Below are 13,851 nucleotides of genomic sequence, written 5' to 3'. Positions count from 1 at the left end.
CCTCCAGAGCAGCCCTTTAATTGCTGCATTTTGTAATGAGACCGGGTGGCCCCTGGGAGTACTCCTCACTGCATTCACGGCAGGGGGTGTTTGCTTATGGGGGACCCCAGATCCTGTTTGTGCCTGGTACTGGCTGCATGTCAGCTGGCCTCACAGAACTGGGTACCTGTCAGTGCACACCTCCCATGCTATTGAGACACTGCATCCCAGCTGGATGGGAGGGCCTGAGGCTGTGGGACCCCAGTCCCAGAGCCACTGCTCCCCCCGAGCATGCAGGGATGCAAGTAAAAGGCTGCCATGGGGCTGTGCTAACCCAGGGGGTGGGAGTGTCTCCAGTTCTGGGGCCGAACCCTGCTTGGAGCAGGGCTGGCTGTGAAGCAGGGCCAAGTGTGGCATGGGGACAGCCGAAATTGCTGGCAGTGTCCCTCTTGCCCTATATTTAGGGTCAGGGGATTTGGTTGGATGGAGTGGGTGGGTGACCCACAGCCAGCTTGCTGTCCCAGCATCGACAGCCCTGAGGTAAAGGGGGAGATCTGAGGCATTTTGGGAGGGCATCAGCCACCCCTCCTTCATGGGGGCATTGGAGGGGAAGGGTCTGGCCGGAGTGGTGGCTGGCAGGGCTGGAGTGAGGGCTGGGGGCAAAGGAGGGAGCCGATGGCCCTGGTCTCGGTGCCCAGCTTGGGGTGTCTCCTTGCAGTGCAGTTTTGGGGTCACAGTTACACATACCAGTTCTGACTGTTCCAGTGGTGCTGCAGGAAAGCCGTCCTTCCCTTTCTTTCTGCTCCTGCAGCCGCCAGCCCAGGTTGAGTGCTGTGTCCCCCGGGACCCCTTCCTGGGGGGCAGCCAAGACCCCAGCTGAGAAACAGCAGCTCCAGCAAAGAGCCTTGTTTGTAAAGATGAACCCTGTTTCTGTGTCCGTGCCAGTGTCTCAGTTTGCATGCCCTGCTGCCTTGTCTTGAGATGAATGCAAGAGCAAACCAAGCAAATGCAACAGTTTAAAAACAAAAGAAATCAAAACAAAACCCAGGAACTTTGTGACAGTGGAAATAAAAGCTTAATGACAGTAATGAAGCACCCATGGTCTGTGATGTGCTGCAGGGGGAAGGCAGGCAGGCTTGCAGGGCGGCATGGGTCAGGCTTGCAGCCTGCTGTAGCCCTCAAAGCTTCCCCCAAACCTGCCCTGGCGCTCAGCAGGGCCGGGATCTGGGCTGGGGAGTGCGGCTGGCCAGTGCCTTGTGCCAAGTACGGGGCTGCAGTGGCAGCAGCAGTGAGCGGTACCTGGGCTATGCCAGCATGGCTGCAAATGGGGATGCACTGAGGTGTGCTGGCAAGCAGTCCGTGAGGCCCCTTGCCCACATGCTGTGATGAGCTTTCAGGTCTCAGCTCCAGGCATGCCAGGGACCATTTGTCCCTGTAACACTGCTCCTTCCACCTCCATTTGCCCAGACACAGCTTTTCTTCTGCCAGGTCATATCCCCCCACAGTGCCCACATCCTTTCTTTTTCTGCAGCAAAGACACTTGCAGCTGTGCCTGCCTGCAACTGTCCCCTTGTTGATGCAGAGGGCTGGGAGCCGTCAGGTCACTTTTGGCATGCAATGGCTGCTGAGGAAGCTAGGTATTAATGTCTCATATTTGTGCCCCACAAGCCGTAACAGAGGTGCCCCTTGGCAGCCCCCTCCACGGCTGGCTGGGCAAGCAGGGGGGCTCACAGGCTGCATTAGGCTTTTCACATGTGGTCGGATCACATTTGCTGTTCTGCCCGGCCAAGTCTTCCAGAAACGAGCACTTCCAGAAACTGGCCTCCCTGCCAGCCCATCTTCATTTGTTTGCTCTCCTAATGAGGCTGACTAATTATTTTCAGGAAGCCAGAGGAGATGCCCTAATGGTCTAAACAAGGAGGCTGTGTTTGCACAGGGGGTTTTGTTCAGCGGTGCCTTGTGCCAGCACATGGTAGGGGCACCCAGGGATTTATCCCCTGTGCCGGGGAGCAAGCAAGGATGGGCAGAGGCTCCAAACCACAGTGGTTACACAGGGGCTGTGCCTTGCTTTGCTGCGCTTTAACCCCCAGCAAGGAAGGGGTTAAAGACCAGCAGGTGCTCCTGGGATGGGGAGCACTGGTGGGTGTGATGGGGAAAAGCTGCTGTCATTTCCTCTGTGCCAGCAGCATTGGCAAGAGGTGCTCCCTGGTGGGGAGCCGAATGGAGCTGGGGTGCAGGGGAGGATGCTCTGTGCTAGGCTTGGTGGCACTGTGGGGTGATGGACCTCCCCAAGCTTGCATTGATTGTGGAGTCAAGGGTACAAAGCCTGCGGGGGAAGCCTTGCCTTGGCTGGGGGAACAGGCCACTGGCACAGCTCACGGCTCAGTGCTGTGGGGCAGAGGTATCACCTGGCTGTTTAAGTCACAAATCCTGAAGGACAGGACCAAGTCTGTTGGGTTACAAAAGCGCTCTAAGTCTCACTGTCTAGACACTGCCTCAAAAAGGTGGCTTCTTGAATAACTAAGGCAGGTGATAAGTCAGACACTGCTGAGGGGATAAAGTGTTATCAGGACCCTCGTTGTTGAGATTGTGAGGTATAACAGGTGGACAGAAGTGAGTATTAAAGACACCTGTATTAGCCACAGAAAAAAAAAGAGATTTTAATTAGAAAGTATGAAATATGCATGAAAAGCAATCATTAACCTTACTTCTTTAATCAAATACTTTATGGTAGTTATGATCAAGCAAATAAAAACTTTTAGGAAAATACACCCATTGTTAAGCAACTGTATGAGACTTACTTTCTACAGCTTACAACATTCAAACAAGTTGAAAATACACTTAAGAATTCAACTGGTATGGGTTTTGATCCTGTAATTACACTAAAAGATAGCGTCAGGAAGAATGCAGCTTAGTAATTCCTATGCTTTGTCAAAGCCATGGTTCCTACCATTTGAAGAAGGACACCTGTACAACACACGGAGACTTTCAAAATAGAGCAACTAGTAACAGCTTTCTGAATGCAATCGGTAGCTGCCTGTCAAGTTGTCTCGGACAGCACCGAGGTACTGCAGACAGCTTAGGTACTATAAAGAAACTGCAGTACATAAAAATCCACATGCAAAGTTTCTTGCTGTTAACATGGTCCTCTGAAGAGGGTCCCAAATCGGAGAGTCAGCCGAGTAACAACAATCACACCAATATGGCTACGTGTCATCCTACTTTATTCAGCAACTTAGTCATATTTATACTTCTAATGCACTGCTCACATGGTAACAATCATTGGTTAGCTGATTGCAACTACGTCTTCATATTACTTGTTGATTGGACTGCAATTAAGTATTCAGGTTACTTGTTGATTGGTTGTTAATTACATATTCATGTTATTTGTGGATTGGTTAACAATTACGTATTCACGTTACTTGTTGATTGGTTGTCATGCTGCAAGCACCTAATAAGGATGCGCTAACTTAGCAATTTTCATATCTTGCTTGGCATCCGGCTTTGTTCTTGTACAATGCTCATTATTCTTTATTCTGCCTATTCAAGGATAATACAAGATCTTCAAAGTAACTTTGTAATCTACAGGCCACGGTTGTCCAACTCCTGCAAGGGTACAGTATGCCCTTGTTCTGCCAGGAATGAGCTACAGTCCTCAACTTGCATGCAGATACAACGTGTGACACTGGAAAACTCTGCCCATGTTAAAAGAAAGGAAACAGTAAGAACCACCCATAAAAAGTTCAATCCTCTATTGCCATTCAATGGAAATGAATGAGATGACATCCCAGCACAGAATGCAACCTACCATAGAAATCATTAAGCTATTAACTATTTTAACGTAACTATGATCAGGAAAAGCCTCCACATACTACCCCATAATATTTAGGTATGCTTTACTAAATTTAAGGTCAACATTAAAGAAAATGGATTTTTAACTAAGAAATTTAATGTGCTGAAGCAGCTAAGTGGCAGAACCAGGCCTTGTCCCTAGCGTAGCCCTAATCCAAGGCTGGTTTAACACCCAGTCCAGTTAATCGGTGGCAGAACAGAGAAACAACAGATGATCAATTTGTGGACACAGGTGCTCTCAGAAACACAGGTGTTTTTAGAGAAACTGGTGTATGTGAATAGGAATTGCTTGTTCAAAGACTAACTGTGCTTGAAAGAGCGTGTGAGTTAAAGCTGGCAGAATGAAGACCATGATCCGAGGAGGAGCCTGGAACTGAGGCAAAGACTGGAACCAAGCAGGTGAATCAACTGGGACAGAGTCAGGTGATGGATTCACAGAACTGACAGGATAAAAGGAAACTCCTAAAAACTTCAGACATTGACTAATGATCTGATAAGCGTATATAAGCTGTGCTGTATCCCTTGGTTCTCTGCCACTCACTGGGGTGGTGGCCGAACTCTTGAGTCGTGACTAAAGCAAGCCCAGCGGTAACCACGTCTGTGTGGATTTTTCCTTTACCAGTCAATACTGCTATAGTTGCCATTTAAATAACTGACTGAACATCAAGTGTTACTAACAGAAACAATCGTAGAGTTTCACGAAGATGGGTGTACACTTCCAATCTAACTTGCCACACGTGTGGTGGAAATCAAACTAGCCATATACTTTTTCCAGACAGCAGAAGAAATTGCTTGTTGCATGCAATGGAATTTGATCGCTTTCAAAATGCCTCTCTTGGATGAGACTGTTTGCTCCCTGCAAGTTTCTCTTCCTCTCCGTTGATAATATAAGGAGCGAGAGCAACCAGTTCAGACCAAGTAATCCCAGTGGAGGCTGGCAACATAAGCAAGGCAGGAGGCCTACATGTGTTAACAGAGAATTAGATACAGAAAAGCGGGGTTTGACCCCAGACATTACATTCGTCACGCCACAGCCTCTGAATACAGAAAGGCTGCTAAGTGACACAACAGTAAGAACGCTATCACCACACTTCTGTGGCAACAGGAGAAGCTCTTGTACCTACCCATTGTTCAGCTCTTGGCTTAGTTTAGCCTTTCAGCATTTAAGAACAGAAAAGTTAAATCCGAGTTACAACAAATCAGCAAATTTAGTTCATGCCAATATACAGAACTACACTATCTCCCAGAACAGATAATAAGGACCTCACATTTTAGAAAGACAAAGTGAGGACAGTATTACCATTAGATTGCAACACTACCAGAATTGTTCCCGGGTTGTATTGAAGTAGAACAGTAAGCCATAACATGTAAAAAAAATACAGAGGAGAGGTTTATGTAGCCAAGGACCATTTACTCCAACATGTAACTGATAAATCAACTGAAATCTATGAATCGGGTATGCATTAACACACACAAAGCAAACATAGTAAGACGCAATTTTAGGCTTAAGGGTCAAGTCAGCGGAGCCTTCCCTGGAGAGAGGCTCTTTCCTCTAACCAGCTTGTCCCGTTTGTCAGCCTTCTAGGATTTAAAGATGCAACCAAAGTCAAGTTTCGCCAGAGCAGCTGCTTGATTTCTAGTAGGAAAAGCCTGCTCACTCAGCAGCTTTGCTCCTGAAATGCATCAATGGGTCCTTGTCCCAGTTTCAGAGGGACGAGGCAAAGACTTGCCTCGCATAAGTACCGAGTATAATATATACACACACACAGAGGAGCTTGTCTGATCTGCCAGTGTAATAGATTTGTGTCCTATAAACTCTTCAAGAGTTTGTGGTGTTTAAAACGCTGTGAATTCAGCCGTCCCTCGTCCCCAGGAATATCATAGCAGGCATACGGTGACGGAAAGGCTATGAGAGCATCCATCCAAGAATGGCAGAATAGCATCTTACCGTGTCTCTCAGCTTCTGGAGTCACACGATTGGCAGCTTTATCCAAGTGTTGTTTAAACAGCTTGTGCTCTACGTCCTGCTGCTGCTCTCCTGTTACATCCATGGCATCGATGCTCAAATCTGAAAGCAGTGAGCAAGGAAAGCGGTCTATGAACACACAAGTGTTATGGCCTGTGGCAAGCTGAGGAAATGAAAAGACAGAATCTTTCAGCCAGCAAGGTAAGAATGTGCCAAACCGGGAGAGTGTGTATGGCTAGGGCCAAGTGACCGACAGGGAATAAAACGCATGGTGTGGCATGCTAAATGGCCCTCCCAGGTACAGGGTTTGGTTTGGTGTCCAAGAAGGACAGTTTCCAACTTCCAAGAAAGCGTTGCCCTGAAAGGTAGACGCGCTTAAGGCAAAAAGCCAAAAGCAAACCCCTCAAAGCCCAGAACCATTTACAGGAACACAGGAGTTAAGCCTAAAATTGGTTGAAAGCTGCCTCCTACCTCTTCCCCCACCACCTCTCCCCCTTCAACATCAGCACATTTCCTTGTGATCCCTTTTCACAAAAAGATTTGAGGCCTGTGGTATCAGCTCGGTACCGAAGCACCACGATGCGCTTGCTGGCTAGATGCTCTCTTAGAAGGCTGACAGCTTCTCCACACACAACCGCCGAGGCTTCCAGTCTCTCTGGCCTTCCCACACCCTGTGAAACGTGAGGAAGGCAAAGACCAATAACATCTCGGGGGGGTCAGGAGGAAGTCAAGATGCACTACATTAGAGCCCAACGCATTACCCAAAGGAATTACCACAACAGAACAAGAGGCAGGAATGATCGGTAGACAGGCAGATAACGTGCACGGCAGCAATACCCAGTCAGACTTGCAGGGCTTCCAGTCACTTCATCCCACAACTTTGTTTTGAATTTAGTTAAAAGGTAATCAGATTCCTAATGCTCATTCTGCCTTTATAACTTCTGGAGAAAGGCTAACACGTGGCATTGGCATTACAGTCCAATTATTGCCCAAGCAGCAGCGCAGCACTTGGAAGCAGCGGGCACATGGAGCCTTGTGGCACTCGGCAAGAACATAAGTTATCCCTCCACTGTCAGCAGTCCGACTCACAAGCACAAGGCACACGTGGAAAAGTAACATCTAGACTGAACTTCAGTTTAGCTCCCCTTGATTTGTCAGCGTACAATTCCCGATGTACCTAGGTACAAAGAAAAAAACAAATGAGCCCTGTTTCACTGGGAAGCAAATCCAAAGGCCTCTTCCCCTCGGCTGCTCTGGCCCAGGAGCTGACTGTCACGACACAGGATCAGCGAGACACCAGAGCTGCTGCCTCCCAACCCTCCCCGGTAGTTAAACGCTTGCCCTTTGCAATACTTTTTAGAGATATCAGCAGTCGGGGGCGAGGGGGGAGGATTCCACCGCCGGCTTTCTTTTCCTTCTCTTGCCCGCTCGCAGGGGTGGGAAGAGGCTCCTGGGCCACCCCCCTGAGACAGCGTTACCGCAGGCCCCAAGGCAGCCCCTGCGGCCCCAGCCCACTGCCACGGCCCCGGCCGGCGGCTGGGGGAAAGACAAAGCCCCGCGCAGAGCTGCGGCGGCTGCCCGGAGGCGGCGGGGGGGCGGCAGGGCGCCGCGGGCCGACCCCCCTCCCGGGACCCGCCGCCACAAGGGAGCACCGGGGCCGCCCCATCACCGCTCCTCACCTCCTCGCTGAGGCAGTACTGCAGCTCCGAGAAAAAAAAAAGGCAGCAGCGTGAATAGCCCGCTGACCACCGTCACTGCCGGAGAGACGAGAACCGCCGGCAGCCCCGCCGGTCCCGGGCCGGGCCGCCCGCCTCAGCCCGCCCGCCGCCGCTACCAGGCGCTCCCTGCCGCGGCCGAGCGCCGGCCAGCCACGTCCCCCCCAGCTGGCCGCTGCCCGACGGCCGCGCCCGGGCTCACCCACCGGCACCCGGCCGCCCTCAGCTCGACCGCTCACCCAGCGCGCCGCCCGAAAGTCTTCCCAGCCCTAAAGTCTTCCAGGCTCCTGGGGAAGCCCCGCACCACCTCAGCCGCTCCATCGCGCCGCGCGGGCCAGAAATGAACCCACCTTCCGGCGCCGTATGCGTAAGCCCATACGCGTACGTAGCCGGAAACCCCGCCCCAAGGCATCAGCCGATGCTGCGCATGCGCTGCCCTTCGTTTGCCAAAAACTATATTATGCAGGCGTAAAAGCCGATTTCGTAATAACCATACGTAGCCACAAGCCCTGCCCCTAAGCGTCCAGCGCAATCTGCGCATGCGCTGCCCTTGTCCGCCAGAAAAGCTACTACGCATGCGTAGCCACAACCCCCGCCCCTAGGCGTCAAGCCAATTGTGCGCATGCGCTGCTCTTGGCGTGCAACAAAACCCGACTGCGCATGCGTAAAAGCCCATGTCGTAAAGCGCATGCGCCGCCTGAAACCACGCCCCGTAGCGGCAGGCCCATTCTGCACATGCGCTGACCTTAGTTTGCCATTAACGCTATTGTGCATGCGTGTTAGCGTTAGGGTTAGGGTTAGGGTTAGGGTTGGGGTTAGGGTTAGGGTTAGGGTTAGGTTAGAGTTAGAGTTAGGGTTAGGTTTACAGTTAGGGTTAGGATTAGGATTAGGGTTAGGTTTACAGTTAGGGTTATGGTTAGGTTATGGTTAGGGTTAGAGTTAGGTTATAGGGTTAGGGTTAGGTTTAGGGTTGGGGTTAGGGTTAGGGTTAGGTTTACAGTTAGGGTTAGGGTTAGGTTTAGGGTTAGGGTTAGAGTTAGCGTTAAGGTTAAGTTAGGGTTAGGGTTAGTTATGCTTAGAGGTAGGGTTAGGGTTAGGATTAGGGTTGGGGTTAGGGTTAGGGTTAGAGTTAGCATTAAGGTTAGGTTAGGGTTAGAGTTAGCATTAAGGTTAAGTTAGGGTTAGGGTTAGAGTTAGGTTTAGGGTTAGAGTTAGCGTTAAGGTTAAGTTAGGGTTAGGGTTAGGTTTAGGGTTAGGGTTAGGTTAGGGTTAGGGTTAGTTATGCTTAGAGTTAGGGTTAGGTTTAGGTTTAGGGTTACGGTTACAGTTATGGTTAGGGTTAGGGTTAGGTTAAGGGTTAGGGTTAGCGTTAAGGTTAGATTAGGGTTAGGGTTAGGCTTAGTTTTAGGCTTAATCTTAGTCTTAGGCTTAGAGTTGGGGTTAGGGTTAGGGTTAGGTTAAGGGTTAGGGTTAGGGTTAGGGATAGGGTTAGGGTTAGGGTTAGCGTTAAGGTTAGGCTTAGTCTTAGGCTTAGGCTTAGAGTTGGGGTTAGGGTTAGGGTTAGGTTATGGTTAGGCTTAGGTTAAGGATAGGATTACCTTTATGGTTACCCTAGAAACTTAATATTTAAAACTTAAATATAAGACATGGTGGTAGGACTAAACCCTAAAACTTAGGGTTAAGTATTAAGGTTAAGATTGATTAAGGTTGAGTTTAGGGTTAAATCTTAGAGTTAAGTCTTAGGGTTAAGTCTTAGGGGTAGGCCTTTAGGTTAAAGACTTATGGTTAAGTCTCAAGGTTAAGACATAGGGATAAGAGTTAAGGATAAGTCTTAACGTTGACTCTTAGGGTTAAGTCTTAAGGTTAAGTATTAAGGTTGAGTCTTAGGGTTAAGACTTAGAGGTTGAGTCCTGGGGTTAAGTCTTAGGGTTAAGTCTTAAGGTTAAGTCTTAGGGTTAAGACTTAGGGTTAAGTCTTAAGGTTAAGCCTTAAGGTTGAGTCTTAGGTTTAAGACTTAGGTTAAGTCTTAGGGTGAAGTCTTAAGGTTAATTCATAGGGTTAACTCTTAAGGATAATTCTTAACATTGAGTCTTAGGTTTAAGTCTTAACGTTGAGACTTAGGGTTAAATCTCAAGGTCGAGTCTTAGGTTTAAATCATAGTGTTAAGTCTTAGGAATAAGTCTTAGGGTTAAGTCCTAAGGTTAAATATTAGGGTTAAGTCTTAAGGTTGAGTCTTAGGGTTAAGTCTTAGGGTTAAGCCTTTGGTGTAAATCTTAATGTTAATTTTTAAGGTTAAGTCTTATGGTTATGTCTTAAAGTTAAGTCGTAGGGTTAAGTCTCAGGGTTAAGTCTTAGGTTAAGTTTTAGGATTAGGTCTTAATGTTAAGTCATAGGGTGAAGACATGTTTATGACTTAGAATTCAGACTTAGGGTTAGGTCATTAGGTTAGTTCTTAGGGTTAAGTCTTAAGGTTAAGACTCAGGTTTAAGTCTTAGGGTTAGATCTTAGCACTATGTCTTAAGGTTAAGTGTTAGGGTTAAGCCTGAGGGTTCAGTCTTATGGTTAAGTCTTAAGGTTAAGTATTAAGGTTAAATCTCAAGGTTAAGTCATAGGGTTAAGTCTCAGGGATAACTGTTAGGGTTAAGTTTTAAGGTTAAGTCTTAGGGTTAAGTCTTAAAGATTAAGTCTTAAGGTTAAGACTTAGGGTTAGGTCTTAGGATTCAGCCTTAGGGATAAGTCTTAAGGTTGAGTCTTAAAGTTAAGTCTTAGGGTTAAAGACATAAGGTTAAGTATTAAGGTTATGTGTTAGGGTTAAGAGAGTTAAATCTCTACAATTAAGTCTTTAGGTTAAGTCTCAATGTTAAATCTTAGGGTTGAGTCTTTAGGGTTAAGTCCTTAGTTTAAGTCTTAAGGTTGAGTCTTAGGATTAAGCCTTAAGGTTGAGACTTAGAGTTAAGTCTTAGTATTAAGGATCAGGGATAAGTCTTAGGGTTAAATCTCTAGGGTTAAGTCTTTAGGTTAAGTCTCAATGACAATTTTTAGGGTTGAGTCTTAGGGTTAAGTATTTGGGTTAAGACTTAGGGTTAAGTCTTAAGGTTAAATCTTAGGGTTAAGTCTCAAGGTTAATTCTTAGGGATAACTGTTAGGGTTAAGTTTTAGAGTTAAGTCTTAAGGTTAATTGTTAAGGTTGTGTCTTAGGGTTAAGTCTTAAGGTTCAGTCTTAGAGTTAAGTCTTAGAGTTAAATCTTAAGGTTGAGTCTTAGGGTTGAGTCTTAGGGTTAAGTCTTAATGTTGAGTCTTAGGGTTAATTCTTAGGGTTAAGTTTTAGAATTAAGTCCTAAGGTTAATTCTTAAGGTTGTGTCTTAGGGTTAGGTCTTAAGGTTCAGTCTTAGAGTTAAGTCTTAGAGTTAAGCTATAAGATGAAGTCTTAAAGGTTGAGTCTGAAAGTTGAGCCTTAGAGTTAATCTTATAGTTAAGTCTTAGGGTTAAGTCTTTAGGTTAAGTCTCAATGTGAACTCTTAGGGTTAAGTCTTAGTGTTAAGTGTCCGCGTTAAGTCTTAAGGTTGAGTCTTTACAGTTAACTCTTAGCGATACGTCTCTAGTTTAAGACAGAGTTAAAGTCTCATGGATAAGTCTTAGGTTTTAGTCTTAAGGTTATGTCTTAAGGTTAAGTCTTAGAGGTTGAGTCTTGGACTTAAGTCTTAGGGTTAAGTCTTAAGGTTAATTAATAAGGTTGAGTCTTACGGGTTAAGTCTTAAGATTCAGTCTTAGCGTTAAGTCTTATAGGTAAGTCTTAGGGTTAAGTCTTAGGGTTCAGTCTCAGGTTTAAGTCTTAGGGTAAATATTAAGGTTAAGTCTAAAGTTTTTGTCTTAGGGTAAAGTCTTAGAGTTAAGTTTTAAGGTTAATTTTTCAGGTTGAGTCTTAGGGTTAAGTCTTAAAGTTGAATCTTAGGGTTAAGTCTTAGAGTTAAGACTTTAGGTTAAGTCCTAAGGTTAAATTTTAAGGTTCAGTTTTAAGACTTATGGTTATGTCTTAGGGTTAAGTATTTAGTTTAAGTCTTAAGGTCAAGTCATAAGGTTGAGTCTTAGGGTTAAGTCTTAAGGATGAGCCTTAGAGTTAAGTCTTAGGGTTAAGCCTTAGGGATAAGTCTTAGGGTTAAGTCTCTACAATTAAGTCTTTAGGTTAAGACTCAATGTTAAATCTTAGGGTTGAGTCTTTAGGGTTGAATGCTTAGTTTAAGTCTTAAGATTGAGTCTTAGGATTAAGCCTTAAGGTTGAGCCTTAGAGTTAAGTCTTAGTGTTAGGGATCAGGGATAAGTCTTAGGGTTAAATCTCTAGGGTTAAGTCTTTAGGTTAAGTCTCAATGACAATTTTTAGGGTTGAGTCTTAGGGTTAAGTATTTGGGTTAAGACTTAGGATTAAGTCTTAAGGTTAAATCTTAGGGTTAAGTCTTAAGGTTCTGTCTTAGGGATAAATCTTGAGGTTGAGTCTTGAGTCTTAGGGTTACTTCTTAGGGTTAAGTTTTAGAGTTAAGTCTTAAGGTTAATTGTTAAGGTTGTGTCTTAGGGTTAAGTCTTAAGGTTCAGTCTTAAGTCTTAAAGTTAAGTCTTGGGGTTCAGTCTTAGGGTTAAGTCTCAGGGTTAAGTTTCTAGTTATGTCTAAGGGTTAAGTCTTAGGTTTAAGTATTAAGGTTATGTCCCAGTGTTAAGTCTTAGGGTTAAGTCTTAAGGTGAAATATTAAATTTAAGTCTTAAGGGAAAGTCTTAAGTTTAAGTTATAGGTTAACTCTTAGGGTTAAGTCTTAAGGTTAAATCTTCAGTTTATTTCTTAGGGTTAAGTCTTAGCGTTAAGTCTCAGGGTTAAATCTTAGGATTAATTCTTAAGGTTAAGTATTAAATTTAAGTCTTAGTGTTAAGTCTTAAGGTTAAGTTTTGAATTTAAGTCTTAAGGTTAAGTCCTAAGTTTAAATCTTAAGTTTAAGTCTTAGGGTTAATATTAGGGTTAACTCTCAGGGTTCAGTCTTGAGGTTTAGCCTTATGGTTAAGTCTTAAGGTTAAGTATTAAGGTTAAGTCTTGGGTTAAGTCTCACGGTTATGTCTTAGGGTTAAGTTTTAAGGTTAAGTCATAAGGTTAAGTATTAAGGTTATGTGTTAGGGTTAAGTCGTAGGGTTAGGACTTAGGATTATGTCTTAGGGTTAAGTTTTAAGATTAAGTCATAAGGTTAAGTATTAAGGTTATGTGTTAGGGTTAAGTTGTAGGGTTAGGACTTAGGGTTATGTCTTAGGGTTAAGTCTTAGGGTTATGTCTCAGAGTTAAGTCTCAGGGTTAAGTTTTAAGGTTAAGTCTTATGGTAAAATCTTAGAGTTAAGTCTCAGCATTATATCTTAGGGTTAAGTCTTAAGGTTAAGTTTTAAGGTTAAGACTTAGGGTTAGGTTTTAGGATTAAGCCTTAGGGATAAGTCGTAGGACTAAGTCTTACGGTTACATCTTAGGGTTAAGTCATAAGGTTAAGTATTAAGGTTATGTGTTAGGGTTAAGTCTTAGGGTTAAGCTTTATGGTTATGTCCTAGGATTAAATCTTAAGGTTAAGTCTTAGGGTTAAGACTTAAGGTTAAGTCTTAGGGTTAAGTCTTAAGGCTGAGTCTTAGGGTTAAGTCTTAGGGTTAAGTCTTAGGGTTAAGTCTTAAGGTTAAATCTTAGGGTTAAGTCTTAGGGTTAAGTCTTAGGGATAAGTCTTATGGTTAAATCTTAGCGTTAAATCTTAGGGATAGGTCTTAGCATTAATTCTTAGGGTTAGTTATTAAGGTTATGTCTTAGGGTTAAGTCTTATGGTTAAGTTTTAGGGTTAAGTATTAAGGTTAAGTCTTAGGTGTAAGTCTCAGGGTTAAGTCTTAGGGTTATATCTTAGGATTATTCTTAAGTTTAAATCTTATTTTTAAGTCTTAGGGTTAAGTCTTAATGTTATGTTTTAAATTTAAGTCTTACATTTAAGTAGTAAATTTAAGTCCTAAGTTTAAATCTTAAGGTTAAGTCTTAGTGTTAATATTAAGGTTAACTCTCAGGGTTAAATCTTAAGTTTGATCCTTAAGGTTAAGTCTTAGGGTTAAGTCTTGAGGTTGAATCTTAAGGTTAAGTCTTAAATTTAACTCTTAAGGTTAAGTCTTAAGGTTAAATCCTAAGTTTAAATCTCAAGGTTAAGTCATAGGGTTAAGTCTTAGGGTTAAGTCTTAAGGTTAAATCTTAGGTTAAGTCTTAGGGTCTTAAGGTTATGTCTTAAAATTCAGACTTAGGGTTAGGTCATACCTAACATAGGGTTAGGTAATGACTAGAAATTCAT

At 44.5% G+C, this 13,851-nt stretch overlaps 1 protein-coding gene across 17 annotated transcripts; it reads right to left on the bottom strand.

The window, feature by feature from the left end:
- Nucleotides 1-2,623: 2,623 nt before the first annotated feature.
- LOC119154067 (endoplasmic reticulum-Golgi intermediate compartment protein 3-like) lies at nucleotides 2,624-7,971 on the bottom strand. Of its 17 annotated transcripts, none has more exons than XR_005106307.1 (5): nucleotides 7,863-7,961; nucleotides 6,572-6,974; nucleotides 6,269-6,468; nucleotides 5,780-5,899; nucleotides 2,624-3,674 (listed from the first exon to the last, which is right to left on the bottom strand). XR_005106307.1 is itself a non-coding variant. In XM_037401244.1 (4 exons), exons 1-4 carry the CDS (start codon nucleotides 7,887-7,889, stop codon nucleotides 4,586-4,588), a joined length of 441 nt encoding a protein of 146 aa, XP_037257141.1. In that variant the 5' UTR covers nucleotides 7,890-7,971; the 3' UTR covers nucleotides 2,624-4,585. The 17 variants fall into 17 exon arrangements, 3 of the variants coding, with proteins under 3 accessions (XP_037257141.1, XP_037257143.1, XP_037257142.1); XR_005106312.1 differs by having other exon boundaries at nucleotides 6,887-6,974; nucleotides 7,863-7,956; XR_005106305.1 differs by having other exon boundaries at nucleotides 5,780-5,960; nucleotides 7,752-7,863.
- Between the last annotated feature and the right edge of the window lie 5,880 nt (nucleotides 7,972-13,851).

The sequence above is a fragment of the Falco rusticolus genome, chromosome 9 (genome assembly GCF_015220075.1).
Source record: "Falco rusticolus isolate bFalRus1 chromosome 9, bFalRus1.pri, whole genome shotgun sequence".
In the NCBI taxonomy this organism is placed as follows: Eukaryota; Metazoa; Chordata; class Aves; order Falconiformes; family Falconidae; genus Falco; species Falco rusticolus.
The sequence above is the reverse complement of the archived record's forward strand: the minus strand, read 5'-3'. Positions and strand labels throughout refer to the sequence as shown.